The 25,034-nt window shown below is 35.4% G+C and overlaps 2 protein-coding genes across 2 annotated transcripts in view; one reads left to right on the forward strand and one right to left on the reverse strand.

Annotated features, from left to right (window-relative positions):
* Positions 1 to 1,802, forward strand: part of LOC108575082 (pancreatic triacylglycerol lipase-like) — a 3,416-nt gene extending 1,614 nt beyond the window's left edge. The window contains exons 4-7 of the mRNA XM_017937796.1: positions 5 to 220; positions 429 to 629; positions 1,436 to 1,592; positions 1,709 to 1,802. Of these exons, the coding sequence (XP_017793285.1) occupies positions 5 to 220; positions 429 to 629; positions 1,436 to 1,592; positions 1,709 to 1,802 (668 nt within the window). The remainder of the gene's footprint in view (positions 1 to 4; positions 221 to 428; positions 630 to 1,435; positions 1,593 to 1,708) is intronic.
* Positions 1 to 24,612, reverse strand: part of LOC108575083 (neuropeptide Y receptor-like) — a 35,156-nt gene extending 10,544 nt beyond the window's left edge. Inside the window, exons 1-3 of the mRNA XM_017937797.1 lie at positions 24,229 to 24,612; positions 18,478 to 18,728; positions 17,430 to 17,589 (exon numbers count right to left, since the gene is read on the reverse strand). Coding sequence (XP_017793286.1) covers positions 17,430 to 17,589; positions 18,478 to 18,728; positions 24,229 to 24,612 — 795 coding nt within the window. The remainder of the gene's footprint in view (positions 1 to 17,429; positions 17,590 to 18,477; positions 18,729 to 24,228) is intronic.
* Positions 24,613 to 25,034: the final 422 nt, after the last annotated feature.

Here is a 25,034-nt window from a genome sequence, read left to right on the forward strand (position 1 = left end):
AATATAATTGCACTTGATTACCGAGAGGTCGCTAATATGAGCTATTTGGACGCCGTTTCATTAGTTGACGCTGTCGGTGCGACTGTAGCTAATGCATTAAACACTATAGTGACTTCTGATGCGAACGTTACAGTTGTACATTTGATCGGACACTCCTTGGGTAGTGAAGTTGCAGGATCTGTGGGACGTCAGACAAATTTCACAGTTGCCAGGATAACAGGTATTTATAATTGTTCTAAAATTTAATTAAAAGAAACAGTAACGCGTTAAAGTAGATACCAACGAGAAGTACAACCTTCTCTTGTGTGGAAAATTTATTTAAGTTTTTTTATTGAGATAGGAAGACGGACAACTCCTTACTTTCAAAGTTTAATTAGCGGCCTTCGATGTTTCGGTGTATATGAGTCTAACGAGAATCTCTTTTCCAGGTTTGGATCCTGCTGGGCCTCTGTTTTACCTGCTCAACACTCATTTGTCGACGAGCGACGCCGATTTCGTCGATATTATACATACTGATATGGGTGTTTACGGGTTGGCTTTGTCAATAGGTCACGCTGATTTCTTTCCAAACAACGGTGTCAGAGTGCAGCCTGGCTGCCCGTTGCATACGACCTTACTGTCACCACCAGGTTCGTTTCTTTTTAATTCTGCACTTTTTAATCTAATAAAGGATACATTATTAATATATGCCCTTATGGAATGCATTTTTATAATTATTAATATATATTCATATACTAAGCAGTAAAACTAATTCGTGTTTTACCATAGTACAGTCTTGGTTACCATTTGCGTTTAACAATGACGGATTCGTTTCCAAATTTCTGTTAATAATGGTACCAATATATGATCATTTTTCTTTCCTCTTTTTTAAATTGAGAAAAAAGTAAGAAGTGTAATTTCGAAGCAATCTAAATTTAAAAAATTAAATTAGGTGTATGTACTTAAACGATTCGATAATTTTGAAAAAGTTCTCCTTGCAGTTTCATCTTACGTTCAAATAATTTTTATTACAAAAACTATCATTGTTTTTGAAGATCGATTAATTTTTGGATTTGAAATATTGCGAATGGTTGTTATTCCAAAAATATATATGTATATTTATAAAATCTCTGATACTTTTGTAGGTGTCACTTGTGCGATAGCACACACTTACTTGTACTTACAGTTCCATTCGTTTTTCCAACCAATTTAAGATCGTTATACGTATTCTTTTTCCTAAAAACGGTAGTACTAGACTTGTTCCTTAAATTGCACAAGGAAATTGCATAGTACGTTTCCCGGTAGTATTATGAACACTATCGATCGATTATCTCAGAAAGGAAGTAGGATACGATATTGTATTGCTGGATAAAGCGAATCCGAATTCGATGTCACCAGCACTTTTCTCTTCTCTTATCCTTGATGATTTATTGCTCCTTCTCTGAACGTGTTATAGATTACTGCAGTCATCATAGATCCTACGTATTCTACGCGGAATCAGTGGGAAACAACGAGTTCATAGGTGCTAATTGTTCCAGAACTTTAGTTTTCTTCCCAGAAAGATGTAACCGAAATGTAACTGCTCTCATGGGTTACGGTACTCCACCCAATACGTTAGTATAATTGTTTTTCAATTTTGAATAGCTTCTTTTAAATATAATTTTATTACTTCTTCTTTGTCATACCTGTTACTCGTTTCTATTAGCGTAATATATAATTAACTTTACAGGAGAGGCAACTATTTTCTCACAACAAACGCACAATGTCCTTTCTTTCGAGGGCTAAATGGAATACAAGGTCTTCCTGGTATTAGCGCAGTTTAATCGCAATTCTTTTTGTATCAAATGTATAAGTTACGAAATAAATACAGCAATCGAAGTATTGTACTACATATGTTTCCTTTATTTTCTGCTGTGTGTAATTTTTTATGTTTCCTAAATCGTTTTCAGGGAAATGAACGAAATACACCGTGAAAACGAGACAGTTCGTTTTTATACAGGGTGCTTCCTAAAATGTGAGCATAGCTTCGGGGATAGATTCATTACGCTAAAATAAGAAAAAAAGTTCATATGCACATATGCCCGATATGACCTTCTTTCCGAATTATAGCCGTTTTTTCTTCCAGTAATCTGTTGACTTCTTCTTTTAATTATCTACAAGTAACGCTTCTTATCTCATGCTCGACCTTTTGGTATGCTATGTAAACCCCATTTCGTAATTTGTTTCAATCAGTTTAATCATGTTATTCGTGGTAACAGCACATATGGCAATTTGCTAATACATTTCATAATAATTTGGAGTGATCATCTAATACATTTCATAACAATTTGAATGATAATTTACATTGATACGACGTTTGGACGCCTGCATTCTAGCCGAGGGTGACTACTTCGAACAGTTTCATTGAAAATTATTAAATAACAGGTTTCACAAAAAACGGCTATAATACGGAAACAAGGTCATATTGGGCATATGTTCATATAAACTTTTTTTCTTATTTTAACGTAATGAATCTGTCCCTAAAGTTATGCCCACATTTTTAGAAACACATTAACGTAGTGTATAAATTAACTTACTCGTTTATAATAGGTATTTGCTGACAAACCAAAAGGTAGTGTACATCGAAGACTGATACATTTTTCAACATGATGCTCCATTGCATGGTCGTATTGCTTATTCTAGCCAAGTGTCTGCTGGCAGGTAGGTCCCCGAAAGATCGTTGTTTGTTTTGAAAAGTAGAGAGCAATATTTGAAACTACACTTGGGATAATTGACACTTTAAACTTTGGAGCTTCGTAACGTCACTTTAGTTTCGAGGAACGTAATGTGATTATTAAAGACTCACGTATCGGTAAGCTTTAAATCCTCGAAGTTTGTTCTAGTTGTACATTTATCGAAGTTATTGAATAAAATATATGCTTTCTATTTGCTGCATTATGTGCAATGTAATTGACATTGAATTTCGAATTAATATCGCAAATATTGATTTTCTTCGTTGTATAAACAAAATGACACTGTTGTATTTTCATAAAGTAACGAACGATAAAATAAATTCGTAAATTTAGGGTGAAAATAACCATTGGCTGTAATGTCTCGTTGTTAATAATATTTTCAATTCAACTTTGTTCGCAGATGCAACAAGAGGTTCAACAGATAACATGTTCTTGCGTTTGTATAACAAGTAAATATTTTGACACACTGATAGAAGTAATTTTTCATTCATGTATCGATTTGATTGCGTTTATTTCCATTTTTATTATAATTATTCGTTTGCACGTTTTAAGTTCACCCTTTTTTCTCTCAGGGACAGCTCTTACCTCGATGTATATGCACGAAATGCAGAAGAATTGGTGCCTCAGTTGAGAAGCAACGAAACGTTAGTAATGTACATCCATGGTTTTACAGAAAGCGTGGATAATGAGGGTCCTCAACTTGTAGCTGACGGTAAGTTATGAGTTGAAATTAAGAAAGAAAGTTAGAAGGAAAGTAACGTTCGTAATTGTGTTTCTCAACATTTTTCAAGCACCGACGGAAATTCTGGATAACTTTTCGATTAAACGGTATATGAAAATGTTGAAGGACGTTTAGAGAGTTCGATCAATTAACAGCGTTATTAATTTCGTCGTCGAAACTGCGATTCAATTAGAGTTTGCGATGAATTTCAATTCCACGTGCCGAAAAGTTGAAGATCTCCTATTAGGAGACTCCAGTTCGTGTAATAATCAAGCAGATTCTCGTACGAATATTTTAATTCAAACCTGATTCTGAGCGGTTACTTCACAGTTCTATGTCACCATTGTACTTGATAAATAACTCTTAGAACAAAAGCACATCGTTAATATGTGTCACAATCGAGACTATAAGAAACGCCGGCAAGCCGAATAACTTGAAAGTATGTACGTGTTACCTTGATTCCTATTCACTTTTGCTGCATTAGAAACGTTTGTAACAACAATCGAGCATCTTGTTCGTGAATTAATTGACAGTAACTAACATGTTAATTTGAATTTTGATCGTTTCACGAAATTTTCAATATTATCCGTCAGTTTTCCAAAGCTACAAGGAGCGCACAGTAATTCGTTCATTTAAACTATTCCTTTAAATCTGATATAGGCATCTTACATGTTAATTCAGACTAATTAATTTTGAACAAAAAATGTTTAATACTTATTTTTTTTTTCATTAATGCAGCGTATTTGAAGTACACGACCAAGAATATAATTGCACTTGATTACCGCGAGATCGCTGATATGAGCTATTTCAGTTCTGTTGCATTACTTGACACTGTCGGTGCGACTATAGCTAATGCATTAGACACTATAGTGGCTTCTAAAGCGAACGTTACAAATGTACATTTGATCGGACACTCCTTGGGTAGTGAAATTGCAGGATCTGTGGCACGTCATACAAATTTCAGAGTTTCCAGGATAACAGGTATTTATAAATTTTCTAAAATTTAGCTAAAAGAACCACTAACTCGTTAAAGTAGATATCAACGAGAAGTAAAACATTTTCTTGTGTAGAAAATTTATTTAAGTTTGATCATCGAGTATATGAGTCTAATGAGAATCTCTTTTCCAGGCTTGGATCCTGCTGGACCTCTCTTTTACAAGCTCAACATTCATTTGTCTGCGGGCGACGCCGATTTCGTCGATATTATACATACTGATATAGGTATTTACGGGTTGGCTTTGTCAATAGGTCACGCTGACTTCTTTCCAAACGACGGTGTCAGAGTGCAGCCTGGCTGCCCGTTGCTTGTGCCGATACTGTCACCACCGGGTTCGTTTCTTTTTAATTCTGCACTTTATAAACTAATAAAGGATGCATTATTAATATATGCTCGATTGAATATATTTGTATAATTATTAATATATGTTCATATGCAAAGCAGTAAAAGTAATTCGTATTTTCCCATAGCAGAGTCTTGGTTACCATTTGCGTTTAACAATGACGGATTCGTTTCCAAATTTCTGTTAATAATTGCATCAATATATGATCATTTTTCTTTCCTCTTTTTTAAATTGAGAAAAAAGTAAGAAGTGTAATTTCGAAGCAACCTAAATTTAAAAAATTAAATTAGGAGTTTCGATGATTTTGAAAAAATTCTCCTTGCAGTTCCATCTTACGTTCAAATAATTTTTATTACAAAAAATATCATTGTTTTTGAAGATCGATTCATTTTTGGATTTGAAATATTGCGAATGGTTGATATTCCAAAACATATATGTATATTTATGAAATCTCAGATACTTTTGTAGGTATCACTTGTACGATAGCTGACACTTATTTGTACTTATAGTTCCATTCGTTTTTCCAAGAGATTTAAGATCGTTACACGTATTCTTCTTCCTGAAAACGGTAGTACTAGACTTGTTCCCTAAATTGCACAAGGAAATAGCATAGTACGTTTCCCGGCAGTATTATGAACACTATCGATCGTTTATCTCAGAAAGGAAGTAGGATACGATATTGTATTGCTGGATAAAACGAAACGGAAGTCGATGTCACCAGCGCTTTTCTATCTTCTTATCCTTGAGGATTTATTGCTTTTTCTCTGAACGTGTTGCAGATTTCTGCAGTCATCATAGATCCTACATATTCTACGCGGAATCAGTGGGAAAGAACGAGTTCATAGGTGTTAGTTGTTCAAGATCATTAGTCCTCTTCGCAGGAGAATGTAACCAAAATGTAACTGCTGTCATGGGTTATGGTACTTCACCCAATACGTTAGTATAATTTCTGTTCAATTTTTAATAGTTTCTATTAAATTTAATTTTATTATTTCTTCTTTTTCATACCTGTTACTCGTTTTTATTAGCCTAATATATAATTAACTTTACAGGAGAGGCAACTATTTTCTCAAAACAAACGCACAAAGTCCTTACGGGCGTGGGTTAAGTGGAATGCAGGGTCTTCCTGGTATTCGCTCAGTGTAATCGCAATTCTTTTTGTATCAAATGTGTAAGGTACGAAATAAATACATCAATCGAAGTATTATGGTAAATATATTTCCTTTATTAGTGTTGAGCGCAGCGATTTATGGCACGGACGTGAGGAGGAGGCTGTTTTTGTTATTAGGATTTTGGTTATTGTTAACGTGCGTCTCAAGTAGAAAAATGATCCTGGAGTTTTCAGTATTTTGAAAACATAAATTGCTTCGAAAATATGAAATATAATGTAAATAAAATTCCTTCGCTAGATTAATCACGTATCTGCTATAAGATTCCAGGCTGAATATTCTTTTTTTGGATGACAGTAATTTTGTAAGCGCTGTTTAAATTTCCTTTATATTCAGAAAGTATCCTAATACTTATAAACCGTAGTGCAGTTGTTCGAACTTTCGCAGGGGTTTCACAGCGCATGAAACTTTAGGGGAAAGTTCGAAGAAAGGTTTCAACGAGAATCTCGAAGCTGACGCTTCCAGGAAGATGTAACATCCTGCGAGAAAAACGCGATAAACGCATCCCATTCTGGTAAACCGGTCATATAGATACTTCTCAAGAGTCGTTCAGTAATCGTGCTCTAACCAGAATTCCTTTTTACGGTGTTCTTACGAGCAACTCGAAGACACTGCGTTAAAGTCATCCACTGGCTTACGCTGCAATCTTTTGATAGACAATGCTGTATTAAGAATTTTATAACGTTGCAATGCTACAAGCTTTACGTCATTCGACACACCGTCGGATTTTATACCATTCTTTTCCTCAAACTTCATTTTAGATCGTTCGAAACCTCGACCTCGTTAAAATCAACGGATTAGTATGCGATCGTTTGTTTCTGCTGTAAAAAGGTATATTTCATTGATCGTTAAACTGAGAAGATTCTTCTTTTTTATACTAAATACATAAGCAAGAGTATCTATAGAGTTTTACAGAGGCTACGTAATATTCGTGATTTTTTAATTCTTCAAAGGTATTAATTATCGTTGAAATTTGTAGGAAAAACAGGTCGTTACTAAGATCGATGTGAAATTAATTAACTTCGTTTTAGCTGTATCTAAGCAAATTAGTTTAGGCAGAATGGAACTTTTAGATGGTAAAATTATCGAGATAGTCATGCTTCTCGGCGTAAGAGGGTGGAATTATCTAGCCACCCTTTGGGTAAACGAGAAAAGCCGTTGTTCCTGTCAAATAAGAACTCCAGGAGATATTATTCCTTAGCTTCGATCGCGGACATGTGCAAATATTAATTAGTCCAGCGAAAAAAATTAACATACATATATGAATTTCATAGTTTCAACGTTCCATCAATTTTACAGAGCTTAGTTAGTTATTCCTGTTGGACCAACGAATAATATTTGTCGGTATAAGTGGAATATTTATTTTTAAACTAACCTCTACGTTAATTGTACACAAATTAATAACATATGCAGGACGGTAAGTGCAAAAATATATTTTCCAAACGTCCCAATATAATACGACGATTAGACACAGACGTCGATTGATCATAATTTTTACTTGAACGATAAGTTCAAATAAATTCAAAAATAACGCGCAGGAGTAAAGCACATTAGTAAGGTATCCCTGAAAGTTCCCGCAATTGCAAGCCGTTCATTTTGGAAAAAAAGCTAACTCCATTGAAATTTAAGATTTTTATTTCAAATAATTTCAAACCTCCAATTCGTTACTGTGCGATAATAATAGTGGATGATAGTGATTCTGCAGCGACAGTGGTACCGGTCTTAAAACACTGTAGAGAATTAATCCGGAAGTAGACCACCAAACTGTGAGCATGATGTTTTCAGGTGCAAACCAGATTTCGATCGAGGAGATTCATTTGCGTCTTTCTTTCTGTATAAAATTCGCTTTTTTTATATACGTGGAATTAATACTCCTGTAATACCTTTCAAAAAATTGCATCGAACACTATGCAAATGACACGGAATAAACAATCGTCGGTCTCCTGGTGAACTACAGATAATAAGTTTCCATCAGATAGATAATGCGATTAACTGACACATTATCTTGCTGTATCGCAGACACATTACTATTAATGAGATTCATAGAACGTTTCTCGTAAACTTTACGATGAATAATTAGCGAAGATTTTTATTCGTGCTGCTAATAGCTTTATAATAGCTTTTCCAAGTGTTTGCGGCTATTATTTAACTTTCCACGATGATATTTCAATTTCTTATGAATCATGTCTTTCGGTATACTTTCGTCGACCGTTAAAACTAGCCGCGCGTTGGTGACAAATTAGTTAAGTATCGAATTAAATCTGTCTCTGGACTAATACAATTGTCACGGTAAAAATTTTTAGATTTACATAATTGAATATGTATATTCGAAGGGGAATGAATTAATTTTACTTCAAAGTTCCTGATTACTATATTCAGCTGCACTAGAATGTCGGAGATCTAGATTTAGTAGTAGAAATTCTTGTACTTCAGATATAGAAATAGTTTTGCTTGTCTACCTCCACCATTATCGTACCACACGGCTAAATCCAGGAACAACCCAAAACTGATTTAAAGAAACTTTCCCGATTCCGGAAATTGTTTCGCGACGTTGATATTTATTATAACGTAAAAATTGAAAAAAAAATCACGCTTGTACTAGGCAAATATTAATTTCATTATTGTCACGATGAATAATGATGAACTAAATGCTATTGGTGACGTGAGTTCCTGTACTGTGCACGCATAATTACAACGATATTACAATCCCGAATACAATATTCTAACTCTATGCCGCGGACATTGCACAACATTATGTAATATCCACGGTATAGCGTGTTGTAAATTGAAAGAAACTGATAGTTCAATACCATGTTCACGTTCAATTAAGATCGAAGCGTGAAACATTGAACTATACAAACGAATTAATACTTTGGAATGACTGCAAGGTGGTAACAATGATGCTAATTTGAAGAATGATTAGGAAAATAGAGTAACATTGTAATTCATTGTTTAACGAAATATTAGCTTTTCGTTCACTTTTGACAACATTCATGCTAATTTAGAAAAATGATTAGGAAAATGGGGTAATGTAAGGAAGATTTGATACACAGTAACATACAGAAAATTTTCTAGTATAAAGAGAGTTACTTTCAATTTTTGTATTTTTACTATACAACAATTTAATTAACATTCGACAGATAATTTCGAATGATGAATTTTGTATCGTTTGCTCGAAATTCCACACGAAAATGAACGAAATACAGCGTGAAAACTAGACAGAGCGTTTTTATATAGTTACAGATGCAATTACCTTGACGCAGGCAGCAAAGAACATTATAAATAACGTAGTGTATAAATTAACTTACTCGTTTATAATAGGTATTTGCTGACAAACCGAAAGGTAGTGCACATCGAGGACTGATACATTTTTCAACATGATGTTCCTTTGCATGGGTGTATTGCTTATTGTAGCTAAGTATCTGCTGACAGGTATGTCCCCGAAAGATCGTTGTTTGTATTGAAAAGTAGAGAGCAATATTTGAAACTACACTTGGGATAATTGACACTTTCAACTTTGGAGCTTCGTAACGTCATTTTAGTTTCGAGGAACGTAATGTGATTATTAAAGACTCACGTATCGGTAAGCTTTAAATCCTCCAAGTTTGTTCTAGTTGTACATTTATCGAAGTTATTGAATAAAATATATGCTTTCTATTTGCTGTATTATGTGCAATGTAATTGACATTGAATTTCAAATTAATATCGCATATATTGATTTTCTTCGTCGTATAAACAAAATGACACTGTTGTATCTTCATAACTTAACGAACGATAAAATAAATTCGTAAATTTAGGGTGAAAATAACTATTGGCTGTAATGTCTCGTTGTTAATAATATTTTCAATTCAACTTTGTTCGCAGATGCAACAAGAGGTTCAACAGATAGCATGTTCTTGCGTTTGTATAACAAGTAAATATTTTGACACACTGATAGAAGTAATTTTTCATTCATGTATCGATCTGATTGCGTTTATTTCCATTTTTACTATAATTATTCGTTCGCACGTTTTAAGTTCACCCTTTTTTCTCTCAGGGACAGCTCTTACCTCGATGTAAATGTACGAAATGTAGAAGAATTGGTGCCTCAGTTGAGGAGCAACGAAACGTTAGTAATGTACATCCATGGTTTTAAGGAAAACGTGGATTATGCGGGTCCTAAACTTGTATCTGAAGGTAAGTTAACGAGTTGAAGTTAAGAAAGAAAGTTAGAAGGAAAGTAACGTTCGTAATTGTGTTTCTCAACATTTTTCAAGCACCGACGGAAATTCTGGATAACTTTTCGATTAAACGGTATATGAAAATGTTGAAGGACGTTCAGATAGTTCGATCAATTAACAGCGTTATTCATTTCGTCGTCGAAACTGCGGTTCAATTAGAGTTTGCGATGCATTTCAATTCCACGTGCCGAAAAGTTGAGGATCTCCTATTAGGAGACTCCAGTTCGTGGAATAATCAAGCAGCTTCTCGTACGAATATTTCATTTCAAACCTGATTCTGAGCGGTTACGTCATAGTTCTATGTCACCATTGTACTAGCGTACTTGATAAATAACTCTTAGAACAAAAGCACATCGTTAATATGTGTCACAATCGAGACTATAAGAAACGCCAGCAAGCCGAATAACTTGAAAGTATGTACGTGTTACCTTGATTCCTATTCACTTTTGCTGCATTAGAAACGTTTGTAACAACAATCGAGCATCTTGTTCGTGAATTAATTGACAGTAACTAACATGTTAATTTGAATTTTGATCGTTTCACGAAATTTTCAATATTATCCGTCAGTTTTCCAAAGCTACAAGGAGCGCACAGTAATTCGTTCATTTAAACTATTCCTTTAAATCTGATATAGGCATCTTACATGTTAATTCAGACTAATTAATTTTGAACAAAAAATGTTTAATACTTATTTTTCAACTTTTTTTCGTGTAGAAAATTTATTTCAGTTTGTTCATCGAGATAGAAGACGGAGAACTCCTTACTTTCGAAGTTTAATTAGCAACCTTCGATACTTCGGAGTATATGAGTCTAACGAGAATCTCTTTTCCAGGCTTGGATCCTGCTGGACCTCTTTTTTACGTGCTCAACACTCATTTGACCGCGAAAGATGCCGATTTCGTCGATATTATACACACTGATATGGGTATTTACGGGTTGGCTTTGTCAACAGGTCACGTTGACTTCTTTCCTAACAATGCAGTCAGACCGCAGCCTGGCTGCGCGTTGTATGGGCCGATACTGTCCGAGACAGGTTCGTTTCTTTTGAATTCTGCATTTTATAATCGAATTAACGATGCGTTATTAACCATTAATCGGTCACGTGAAATTTTCGTGCATAAACGGTCGTGTAATATCTGTGCGACTGATACTTTTAGGTATTATAGATAGAAACTATCCTAAGAATAGGATAGAAACACGAAATTCTTATGAACTTTTTTGAAACTCAATAGAAACTGAACTTAAACATTTATTTTTCGTATTGGTACGTTAATAGATTTAAATTACCAATAGAAACGTAGCAAAATATGAATTTAGTGTAGCAGATTCAAGAGATGTCAGCAGATTTATAAAGCAAGCAGTTTCACAGACTGCACGTGACAAGTTACGAATACATATTTATAATTATTAATATACAGTGCTCCGTTGAATAATGCGGGAGTTTAGAAATTTAAAACTGAAGAATATTTATATTCTTCCAATGCATGTGCATATATTTGCACGCATATATGCTCATATCACGTAATTATTTAAATGTAGCTCCTTCTAGCTCGCAGCGACGCATTGATCGTTTGATTTTTCTCTCAAGTTCAGCTGTTCGTTACGAATTAGGTCATCTCATAAGTTCATGCCGAAAGCGGAAAATATTTTAATGAAAATCCAGAGAAATTCTATAGCGACGACGTAATGGTCTTATCAAAAAAATAGAAAAACTTGTGGATTGAAAGGAGCTTACGTTCTTTTTTATTAAATTTAAAGATTCGTTGGAAATAGCGATCTACACTATGAAATTCGACACGAACATATGGGATGACCTAATATTTGAATTCTTGCATGCAGCGGTAATTTGTGAGAAATTAGTTCACGGCAATGAATTCTCATTCGCTCTTTCTCACCTCTTTTCTTCGCCATGATAAAGAAAATTGTAAAGGTATGCTCAATGTGTAAATTGATCGGAAATGAAGGAGAGAGAAAGCATTAGTTTCATTTCCAAATTTCTGTTAATAATGCTACTAATATGTGGTAATTTTTCTTCCTCTTCTTTTAAATTGAAAAAGAAATAAGAAGTGTAATTTCGAAGCAATCTAAATTTAAAAAATTAAATTAGGAGTTTCGATGATTTTGAAAAAATTCTCCTTGCAGTTCCATCTTACGTTCAAATAATTTTTATTACAAAAAATATCATTGTTTTTGAAGATCGATTCATTTTTGGATTTGAGATATTGCGAATGGTTGATATTCCAAAACATATATGTATATTTATAAAATCTCAGCTACTTTTGTAGGTATCACTTGTGCGATAGCAGACACTTATTTGTACTTATAGTTCCATTCGTTTTTCCAAGAGATTTAAGATCGTTACACGTATTCTTCTTCCTGAAAACGGTAGTACTAGACTTGTTCCCTAAATTGCACAAGGAAATAGCATAGTACGTTTCCCGGCAGTATTATGAACACTATCGATCGATTATCTCAGAAAGGAAGTAGGATACGATATTGTATTGCTGGATAAAACGAAACGGAAGTCGATGTCACCAGCACTTTTCTCTTCTCTTATCCTTGATGATTTATTGCTCCTTCTCTGAACGTGTTGCAGAGTTATGCAGTCATCATAGATCCTACGTATTCTACGCGGAATCAGTGGGAAACAACGAGTTCATAGGTGCTAGTTGTTCAAGATCATTAGTCTTCTTCCCAGGAGAATGTAACCAAACTGAAACTGCTGTCATGGGTTATGGTACTTCACCCGATACGTTAGTATAATTTTTCTCCAATTTTTAATAGATTCCTTTAAATTTAATTTCATTACTTCTTCTTTTTTATACCTATTACTCGTTCCTATTAGCCTAATATATAATTAACATTACAGGAGAGGCAACTATTTTTTCAAAACGTACGCAGAAAGTCCTTACGCGCAAGGGTTAAATGGAATACAAGGGTTTCCTGAGATTGACGCAGTTTAATCGCAGCCCTTTTTGTATCGAACGTGTAAGTTACAAACTAAATAGCTAAATCGTAGTATTATACTAAATATATTTCCTTTATCAGATTATGTCACTTGTACTCGAAGAAATGAAGCAACGGTGTGAAATACTTATGGAACACTATTACTAATCTTCTATTTTAAAAAACTACAAGTCAACGTTAAAATTAAGTAGTTTGACTAATCTTTGTGACTATTACTAAAACGTTTGTTTTTCGACAGAGTTCTTGTACCCTGTCTAGTTCTTCAATATTACAAAAAATTCTTGCTATTACAATGGTTCGCGCCTTTCAGGGAGAAGAAGAACGCCGGTGTAAACGGTCACAAATCACAGAGATATTACATGGTGAGTGTACGTTACAGAGGAATGGAAAATATACTTCGCCAGGGAAGTAACATTCCAAGTGCTCGAATATGATTATAGTACTTGCAGTGAAGAAGGGAGGTCTAAGTAAAATCTATCGCCACGAATACTGCTTATTTTCAGAGCGAATTTTGCGAAACGTCACTTTATCGCCAGTCCAACTCGAGCACAGCTTCCCTTAAAACAGTTCCCGCTTTGATCGGATTTATCCACGTTAAAACGCTCCGTTTACGGCTGTATCTCCTCCCCCTTCGTTTATTTCGAGGGCGATATCTCTGTATCGTGTAAGCCGGGAACTGATTCATTCTGTTTATCAACAGTGAAACGCTCTTCTCGTGTAGAGAACGTGACGTGAATTTGTGTGTAAGAAAATTCCTCCGGTGTCGTAGAAAAACGATATTCTGTCACTTTTTTGCGTTATATAGAAGAAAGAAGATGGAGATTCGTAGTTGTTAATCGCGAAGAGATACGATAAAATTGTAAAAGTAAAATTGGAATAAAAAATAGGTGAAATTGAAGAACAGGCTATTTGCGATATGTGAAAGCACTGTTTACTCACTCTCTCAAGGATGTTCACTTGCGCAATTTCTGTTACAATTAACGTTATCGTTACTTCACGACATACGTGATTACGTATTCGCTTTCTCCTTGGCTTTAATATCAGGTTGTTCAATGTCTGACCATTATCGTGTTTAATTTGGATAACCGAAGCGCGGGATTCAATTGCTTCGAAATTATCACTGTACCGTGAGGACACATTGTGCGGGTGGAAAACATAGATAAGATATACCAAAGAGTGAGCTGTCTATTTTTCACCGTGTCGATTCTCAAATTGTTCCGTTCTTCCCGTGTGGAATTATTCGAACATGCGCGATGAATCGGTTACATTGTGTGTCACAGTAGACATTATACGAAATGATTGTAACCATAGGTTACTTTAACGAGTTGCTAATCGTTCAGATGTAAAATACCGTGCAAATAGCGTTGAAATCAGAAGCTTTGTACGAACGAGTAAATTAAGCCAAGCCGACTTTGATCCAGTTTTCAACGAACGTTTTCAAAATTATGGGAAAATACACGCGCTTTTTGTAATATTCGTTAGCGTTGCGAACAAAGGAGGATGATCCAGTTTTCAACGAACGTTTCCAAAATTATGGGAAAATACACGCGCTTTTTGTAATATTCGTTAGCGTTGCGAACAAAGGAGGATTAAATGTTTCTACCGACTTTATCAGCTTCGACGGTTAAACTGCATTTTCTTCTCTTAAATTAAAAAAAAAGAATCATCTCGATACCATTAATAGGTTCGTAAATTTTGGTTTGTAACGTGTTTGATGAAGCATCCTGTATATTGTAGAGGACGTAATAAAATTTCTGATTTTTTGCTAGATCGTTACTTCAGTTCGTGATCCTGAAACCTCGTCTGTGATTTAATTTACCCCTTTCGTGACCACTGTGTCGCATACATCTCGTACTCCATCAAAAATTAATCTCAATTTAGTATCCACTTCAGACGTAATTGCTTATTAAGTGATTTTTGAATTTAGTTTGAGAAGTGATTACGTATATAGATCTGATGATCGATAGATAAGAGATAAATTCTTAAAAAAAAAAAAGTAGTCTGGTCACTAAAGGGTCGATAAGAGGAATAGTTATTTAACTTTTTTCTGTTCTACTTTGTTCGTGTGAAAAGGCATTTAAATAAACGACCTGATTAAAACAAGCGTTAATTTCAGCTTTTTAACGTGCCTATATTGTTACATCGTTAACTTCGAGAAATAATTGTAATTGCTGACCACGGTAAATGTACTTATCACAGTCCCACGTGTCTTTCACGTTTGTTGCAATTTATTTGACACACGAACGTTTGAAACAGAATGATTTCATCGGCGCGGCACGGTGCTACCGTTCCGCAATTAGCATTGATTAAAATCGGCTCGTCATGCGACGGATAATTTCGACGCGTTGTACTTTAGCACCGAGGAACTTTTTCGTTCTCGCAAATTCTATTACCTTCACTTTGTTTCCTGACTTGATTAAAGCCGAGTATGTAAAGTCCGATAAAATTACGCCACCGGCGCGGCGCCACATGGGTGGTCAAAAATGGAAAATTTGACAGGAAAACTTCGTTACACTTTCAACAATATCTCGATCTTCTCTGTTTACTGTTACTTCGGATGAAAAATTTTCAGTGAAAAGCGAGCTTTTACCGTCGATACTGAAATATCTGTGAATTTGTGAGATAAATTGACAGCGGGAATTAATTTGTATGATTAACTGTAATTTGACCAGTGGACACTGTGACAAGATAAAATGAAAATTACACTTTTCATGAAGGAATAACTCGAATCAAAATAAAATGGAAATTACGCTTTTCATGAAAGAATAATTGAAATCAAAATAAAACAAAAATAGACACCTTTGTCAATTTCTAATAATAAATGTCAAATTTTAGCAATAATTTATATTTATTTATAGAAGCAATTTTAATTGATAACACTGTACCATCTTTCTTCCGGTTTCTTGCTTCGATTTGAATTTTACCCATGCAACAAAGACAACGGAGATTTATTTGCAGGAACAAAGGGCAATCGTGGTCCTCGTTAGATGCAAATGCTGTATTGCGATATCAAGATGAGCTTATCTTAGAAGTTACGAGCACGATAAACTTTCGTCTCAAGTTACAGGGGAAATTTGTGCGTAGAAAGTTCAGTAATTTTTGCAGAAATATACGTGCAAATCTCTCCTGATTTATTGCCCCTTGAAAAAGGGGGAAGGAAAATGCTTTTCGTCCTTTCAGAATTCTTTTTTTCCCCGTGGTGAAAGGATTGGATTAAAAGGACTTGACATTTGAACTCTGCAGAAATAAATTTTCGATTCAATTTGTCTCAATCCTTCCTTTTCATACGAATTAACGATACATTTATTGACTTTCGTTTTAAGCAAATTGTGCTAATTTATATAGAATTATCTCTGTGAAATTGACATTTTTCTTTATTTTTGCAATAAATTCGCAATAATATCGAATTGTGCTTATATGTTATGCTGTTCGACGTTGAACACCTCTCTTGTTTCGTCTTCGAGTGTAATAGAGTTAGATTAACGAAACATCAAATACCTCCAGAAAATATTCTTCGCGATTTCTTAGAAACGTATACGAGACAGAGCGAAATAAAAATGTCTTACTCGTTTTATTAAGATCATGCAGCCCTTGGCTCAAATGAAAAGAAAAGTAGAGAGGAAGGAAGAGGATCTCTTTTCTAATAAAAGCGAGATTTGCGCTGATGTATTTCGACAATCTCTCTTTTCATACGAAACAATTCAATTTACAATAATTATATCTTATATTTCACATTATAAATATCATGTTTATGTAAAAGTATTGCAATTTCTTTTTCACGCACTAAATAAAATTATTCACCTTGTTTTCAATTAATCTTTCATAGACATTCATAAAGTTCAGTAAATTTGGATCAAATTGACCCACAAATTCCATAAGTGTGCAGGAAAAATACAACACAGTACAAATTCTCCTCTTTTTCACAAAGATCGTTAATTCTCGTTAAATATTGAAAAATATGAAAAAGATTTCAGTCCAAATGATACGTTTAATACCAAAGAAAAAGGAATTATCGATTTAATTTTCGATCAAATTCAAACATGAAAAATACGTTCCATATATTCCGATAATGGTTCTTTATTTCCAAGCTTTTGGAACTTGGTCCAGACAAACGAGAAGTTGGAAGAGATAGTCAATCATGGAGGAAAAATGCGCGGATCTCTCTGTTCCTCCTATCTTCGAGTAAAGAGGCACAACCGTGTACAGAAGATTCGGAGAAATTGATCGAGAACGTCATAACGATAAATTCCTTGTTATTTTCTGCAGAAACTCTGCTGTGGAATGCCTTTGTAATAGCTTACCTTCCTTTTCGATCGTGCCATCCTCTGGTCTCTGACATTTTCGGCTTCCCCCGGCGGTCTCTTGCCCCACACCACAACAGCGATGCTCGTGTACGTGAACATCAGGACTGTTATTGGTATCACGTACTGGAGGACCAATAACGCGATCGAGTAATCATATCTGAAACACACAGACGCGTACGCGCCTACAAAGACGGCTCGCAATGTTGTATAAAGCAGCGGGTCCTTCCATAAATACGCCTCTGCTTGGACGTTAATAGCTCTCGAAGGAGGTTTGAAGAGAAATTAAAATGGATACCTTTGCTTGAACTTTCGAATCTATCTCCGTGAAATTTCCAACGAAACGTGTGTACATTGCGATTCGAAGTGAACAGCCGGCGGAATTTCAAACGGCGAATTAACAGAAATGGCTGGTCGAATTCGATCGGATTTGCGTCGGTTCTTTGGAAAAATCATTTTTAGATATTTCTTGTTATTTGACATACTGCAAGGTGGATCAAATTTGTCGAGACTTTAACGTAATTTGTCGTTATTTGTAATTTCATGCTGATTCTAATTATTTTTTACTGGATTCCAATGTAACGTTGATTTCATGGATGATATTACTGCTCTCCTTAGTTTAAATGTCCTAACCAAAATTTTCGAATATTTGAGAAAAGTGAACTAAATACTATTATAGTAAAATTATGTGTAAAACAGTTAGGTCAAATAAATTAAACTGTCTCTAGAGCCCTAAAAAGTACAGAGGACATTTAAAGAAATTTTGTTTTTAATTCTAGGACCTTACAAAGCACAGAGGATATTTAAAAAAAAATTTTTGCTTTAAATTTTAGGGCTTGAAAAAGCATAGAGGACATTTTAAAATATCCTGAAAAAGTGAAAAATTGGCAGAAAGGACATTTTAGCTAAATAGAGCAGATTAGATTTCTGTAATAAATAAATTTCTGTAATTTTCAATTCGTCAGTCACTACAACTTGTTCAAAGTTATCATGACACTTTTAAGTACATAGTTTAATTAAGAAGATAGAGTTAAGTATGAATAATTACTTGTTCTCCATCGATGGCCAAACTTCTTCGCAAATATATTGATTGCATCTTTCGTACTGCAACGAGGGCTGCGTTAGCCTTGAAACCACAGCAATTGGGAGTGATATTACCAGAGCAAGCATCCAAACAGCGAGAATTAGAAGTTGAGCTTGCCGTTTGCTCAGCCTTGGCTTCAGGGGCCACATTATGGCAATGTAACGATCTATGCTGATAGCAACGAGCGTGTACGCGCTCACCAATACCGATACCGCCTGAAAATTAATATTTTTCTGCATTACATCTTCATATTTCCATTTATCATTGATTTCTCGTTTCACATTTCTACCACTAGTTTTGTGTTTCTCATCTAACGCTTTAGAAAAAGATAATCGGCGATTCTCTCATAGAGCCATATCTTGGAATGATCAAAGATGCATTTTACTGTGAAAACGAAAAATTATAAGGAATAATTAAGAATATTTTGTGAAATTAAACTTAAGTCGTGGAGATTCTCAGAAAGAAAAAATTCCTTTACAACACAATACTGATGTTTCAAGCAATCAAAAATCAATAATTATGCCTTCTAGAAATGACAGATGTTGTATTAAACTGGAAACCGTTGCCCGAAGGACGTAATCGTTGCGGTATCACGGTTTGATGCGGAATCAAAGGTCACCGATGTATGTATTTCGAGGATCAAGGCTTAAGTTTCGGCAAAGAGAGAACTTCCGTCGGTGTTATCGTAACACGATTACAAGAATTCCGTGATAAACGAGGGAGATAACGACCACGAGCGGTCGAAACTTAAAACAGGAATGATAGGAATTTACGCGTATATCGCGACTGCATACGAGATGAAACACAGAATTGCGTTCGATTCTGTCATTTCAACAAACCTTTGCCTTTATCTAGTCTTCAAATCTTTACCTAGTCGTTCGTTTTATCAAGCTCGTGTCTCTGTTTAGGGGTGTTCGCCACCCCGAGGCGTTTGAAAATGGGTAAACCTTGGGAATTTTTTTCGTAGCTAACTGCCGACCGAAAAGTTTCAATTTTTTCAGAAATTACAAATGTAACTTTCAGCTTTTTTCTCCAATAGAAATTCAATCTTCGTTTTACTAAAAATTCCAATTTTTATACGTGAAAATCCGATGTGCTAAAGGATTATCGTGTAATGAAACGACATTTACCTACACGAGAGTTTGAAATATTTAGCATAAAAGCATGAAAGCATGAACTGTGTTTGAGCTTTCGCGTATCTCTTCCACTTTTTTCTCTCTCGTTGAACGTTTCCTTTTCGTGTCAGTTGCTATTGAAGTACACTGCCCTCCTCAGTTAAAACGTTCTATCTACCATTTTTCCATTTCTCATGATATTCTGAAATTTTTGAAATTCAACATGTTTTTTACATTTTCAACAAAATTAGCATGTTCTACATGTTTTATAGAGATCTACAAACACTTTAATTTAATTTAATTTCTAACTTTAATTTATCTGTCCTAACTATTATACTTTTCAGATGGTTTCATTAGATAAAAATTTATTTTTCTCAGACGTTTCGAAATGTGAGTTAGGACAATTTAGCTAAGGAAGGCAGTAAGTACACTGTTTCGTTTCGTAAAACATTTATATGCAGAAACGAATAACTGCAAGGTATTCGAACACGTAGCACGAGCAACAGGCGATTGCTTTTATCAAGGTTTCTCAAGTTTGACGAACTAACACTACTTTCTTCAAAAAGTTTCAGGACTTCCACTTTGTGGTACACGAAGAATCTCTACCGACTGGTCAATAAATAATACTACAATACTTGGGTGTCCTGAGACGTTTGCCAAATTTGTAAGAAAATTATTTATGACTTTTGCACCACGATAACGCATCGATTGTTTCATTCCTATTTTCAAAAACTGTTTCAGCGAATGCACGTGTAATAGTTTAAACTATTAGGTTAGTGCAAATTAAATATTCTTACAACAGTTGAAATTTTGTCTGATTACAAATTTGTACAGATTAGAGTGAAGAAAGAGGAACTTGCTATAGTACACTTTTTAGGCGATCAATGAACACTGCTGAATAAATTAACACGTAAACTGTATTTACGCTTAAACTGTTTATATGGATCCTCCACGTCTGATGCATTTTTCAGTGGGCAAAGGTATTCCAAAAAATCTGAAAAAATTCATGTAACATCCTTAAACACTCTAAATTACAGTTCTCACAGAAGTTCACTTTTCAAGGCTGGGGAAAAAAGGTTGTCCACTTGCTATCTTGCCAGAAACCAAAATCGTTCGAACTAACTTGAACACGAAATACACATTTACAGTTTAAATTTTAATAACGCGTATTTTATTAACTTTGTCCTGGAACTTCTTCAACAGAGTAGTATACACGACTAAACTTTTCTCACGTGTTTTGCATTTCCGTACCTTTCTTGGTTCTACAATTTCTGCTTTGTATCACCGTGCATTCTCTCATTTTTCATTATTCACTGTTTCGCGTCTCTTTGATTACAATTACATCTCTGCTGGACGAAGAATATTACAAGGATGCTCTGTTGTTATAAATTCTACGACAGTTCGCCTTTCAGTTTGACTTGCCATAAATCCTCCCTTAAATTCTCACCCTCTCCCCGGCTCTTTATAGGACAGCGTGGCAAATTATTTCCCAGCAACGTTCTCCTCCCTCGTTATCCCCTCTAATTTCGACCAGCAAAAATGCCACCTCTGACGCTCCCCTTCGAAAATAGCTTCGAAGTTGCTCCTCTAAAAAATGTAACAGCGGATCCAAAGTTGATCGTTATTTCCCCCTTGGCGTCTCCCTCCGCATACTCTCTTTCTTTTCACCGGATGGATAAAGGGAGAGGCAAGTATAAGCCGCTTTTGTCTCCATTTGCCAGGGTTCATGGAGTATCGGGGAAAAAATGAGGGGCAAAATGGACAAAAAAAAAAAGAATAAGTAAATATACGCGAAAATCGGTAAAACTGTTTCGAAGCACGGATACGTCAAAACAGATCGTTCTCGTCCGATTGAACGAGCCAGAGCGACCTTTTTTTCTCGGTCGAGAGTAATACTTCCGGCACGTGCAATTTATTAAAATTGTTGACGATCGGAATTGTTCGAGCTCGTCTAACCCGACTTCACGTTTGATAAACGAGACGTCGATACTAAATGGTCGGTCGAAAAAGTAGAGGGGCTGCTGATATACGCGAACGCCTACTTGCTTTTCAATGGCCAACTGCTGGCGGCCGCTCTTTCAGCTGATAAATTATCCCCGCTTTCGATAGCCGGATACCTTGTCTCCGAGTGGCAAGTAATTACGCTTGTTAATAACGTCATCCTAACTGAAACTGCATTTCCCTGTCCTCATGTGCAGCTGCTCCAACTGGATAACTGCCTTTGCTTAATTCAATGAAATTACGTCGAACGATTCGCTGCTGACCGATTGCGATTCACCGCGTAGAAGGATTAGGAAAGTGCTCGAAAAGGTGACGAGGCTAAAGCGAAATCCTGCCGTTTTGGCGGGGTAATTAAGGGGTAATTAATACGGGACAGGTAGGTTTAATTGACTTTCATTTGAAGATGTTGCGGACATTGTCGTCGGGTTGTCCTGAAAGTTGCCGCGGTTTTACGTGTAACTTTAATAAAATTAACCTTTCTTATTTGAAACAATTGCTATAACGTTCGATACGTCTTTGCCAACGATTTACAACAGCGTTAATTCTGTGTATATAATTTAATTGAATTTAATTTACGTTTTTTGAAATTAGTAATTACAGTTTGAATTAATTTTCATTTAAAGGGACTGCGGACGTTTTTGACATTCGGAACCATAATTTAACATAATCACGGAACAAAGTTTGAGGAAAGTGTTATCAAAAGTTTACTCTCATTAACACTAAAACTACCGACCGGGTCAAAATGACCCATTAGCATCTTTCGAAAAAACGCGAATGCTCTGTACTGGTAAGTATTATCGCTTGTAACTTTCCGAATTTATATTCTACATGTATGCTTCCATTTGTATCGGTATGAATCGAATTTTCCAATCACGGTTTACTTACATTCACTTTTAGAAAGTCGCTAATGGGTCATTTTGACCCAGTCGGTAATTTTAGTGTTAATGTGTTAAAAAATTTATCGAACGAAGGTTTTACAGCTCTTCTCCAATACGGTATAACCAATACACGCTATCGACACGTTATGAAAAGTTTCGTGAAAAGTGCCTCGATATTTCACGTTGATTTTCCTTCGAAAAGTGCATTACACGCGGCATCGAAAATTTCAAGTGAAATACGATCAGAAATCTGTGTGTCTGAGAAACTTTTCTACACTTTCGACCGTTTCGAAAGCAGCACGAAAACGGTAAAACGTCGAAGGATACTTCTTTTCGTCTCTTATGCTTCAGTTACAGTAACTAAAAGCAGTATACGTTTGTTTCCTTTTTTTATTATTATTTTTCTTTCTTGTATAACTTTCGCAAAGTTTCTTTCGTAAAGCGGCAAAGTTTGCGATCGAAATTACCATTGGACAGTTAGAACGCTTCTTGTTAAAAGTTGCATCTACCGTTGCCGCGACTTTTGCAGAAGAGATTATCAAGTTATGTCAATCAAGGGGAAAAGTACCCGACGCGGAGATTGTAGGGTGACAGTAATTTTTTTCTTTCCGAACTTACTCGATTAACGTTAGCATGCTCGGGGAAACGAGTGCAAGGTGTGAAAATTTCGTGGAACAGAGAAACCTGACATTTCGCGAAATTATTTCACAAAGCCGTATAACCTCGCAAAAATCACGTCCACTCTCTGAAATTTTAGTAATTATTTAGTCGTTTCGTATTATGAATAGAGTAACAGGGGAAAAACAGATGTAATAGTTTATTCTGTTTGTAGAATTTTTCGTTATTTCGTATTGTGCTGGGCATTTTTCACGTCTCTTCTTTGTGAAAGAGAATCATAAATCGCTATGTACGTATTAACGTTTATCTTCGAAAAGCAACTTGTTTCACAAGTATTTCTTCATCAAGAAATTCTAAAATACAAATAAATGAATGGACTCAGTGTTGGTAATATAACATTCTTAAGATTTGAATTCTTTTTTTTACGACAATTTTCTCTACTTCGGTATTACTGTTCACCCACTGTTTACCCTCTGAAGAGATATGCATCTTCCTAATTGAGGGGTTCAGAGGATAAAAGTATTATATTACATATATGATCATTTTTTAATCAATAGATTGATATTGGAATGTCAAAATTATTCCTACGCTTTAGTATCCTTAATTTATTAAACACGTTTTAAGTTACATCAAGGTTCACCTTTGGAATGTTGCTAATGGGTCATTTTTATCAATATCTTCTTATTTTCTTTTTGTCAAGTTACTGATCCTTTACATAGCTATAACACCTTTATCCATTAAACAAATCACTCTTGTGAAAGTTTTGTGAAAGAATCCCTCACACAATCTTCACTTATTAAATATCAGGTTGGCAACTAAATTCACTAACTTATGCTTTGCAACTTCTTTTTTTATTCATAACAAACTTATTTGCTGACTATTTGTATTGATCTCTATATCATTCGCAAGCTCTTAATTTTATATTAATTATTTCAACACAAAATTTCTCTCTCAATTTTGTTCAAAAAATGTTAAGGTCGCGAACTTAATTACCAACCAAGTAACTCAATTTTCCCAAAAATGTGACACACCACCTTCATCCCCAAACTCTCCGATTCTTTCTTTCTCTCAATTAATCGAAACGCAGAAATCGTTAAACGCACCTGAAAGTAAATCACTGCAGAACACAGTTCTGGTCCGAACGACCAATACTGCAGTATCAGTGTACTGATAGAGCTGGTTGGTACGCAGAAAAGGGCCATCAGGATGTCACCGAGTGCGAGGTTCACGATAAAGAAATTCGTGACGGTTTTCATTCGGGGGCTGCTGTGCACCACGTAACAGACCAGCCCGTTTCCGGTTAACGCGACCACGAATACGGCACTGTATAAGAAGCATATGATGCCACGGAACCAATTCGTGGAGAAGATGCTGTGCGCTCCCGCGAAGTAGTCGCAATTGATCTCTTCCTCCGGGCTCGTTAGGTTCCATACTTGGAAACCCAGCGGGCTCTCGAACGAGCGATTTGCTTGATCATCCGTATTCATCGCGGCCCTCCTTTGTAGAACATTCTGACCTGCAACAAGCAGATTATTCGGAAAGTTAGAAAAACAATTCGCATGCTAGACGAAGTCGAAGGGACCAATTTTCTTCGATTCGTTCGAGAATTCCTCTCCGCGCGAGACTTTTCAAAGGGAGTGACGTGTCGGCGAGAAACAAAGTTCAACACGGATTTCTGTTTATACGGATTAATCTCTTTTTTTGTTCGCCAAGGAGAATTACCTGTTTTCCTTTTTCAGTAACAAATAAACTTTTGTTGGATTTCTTAATTACTGTATTTGTTATACTGTAGGAACTGACGGAAAAAATTTGAAACACCCAAACCCCGGGGAATCGAACCCGGGACCTTTGGCTTGGCAAGCCAAAAACATAAGCATAAAACAAAATATGGTTTTATAAGGAAATCGGA

This window comes from Habropoda laboriosa, unplaced genomic scaffold (genome assembly GCF_001263275.1).
Source record: "Habropoda laboriosa isolate 0110345459 unplaced genomic scaffold, ASM126327v1 scaffold258, whole genome shotgun sequence".
NCBI classification, from domain to species: domain Eukaryota; kingdom Metazoa; phylum Arthropoda; class Insecta; order Hymenoptera; family Apidae; genus Habropoda; species Habropoda laboriosa.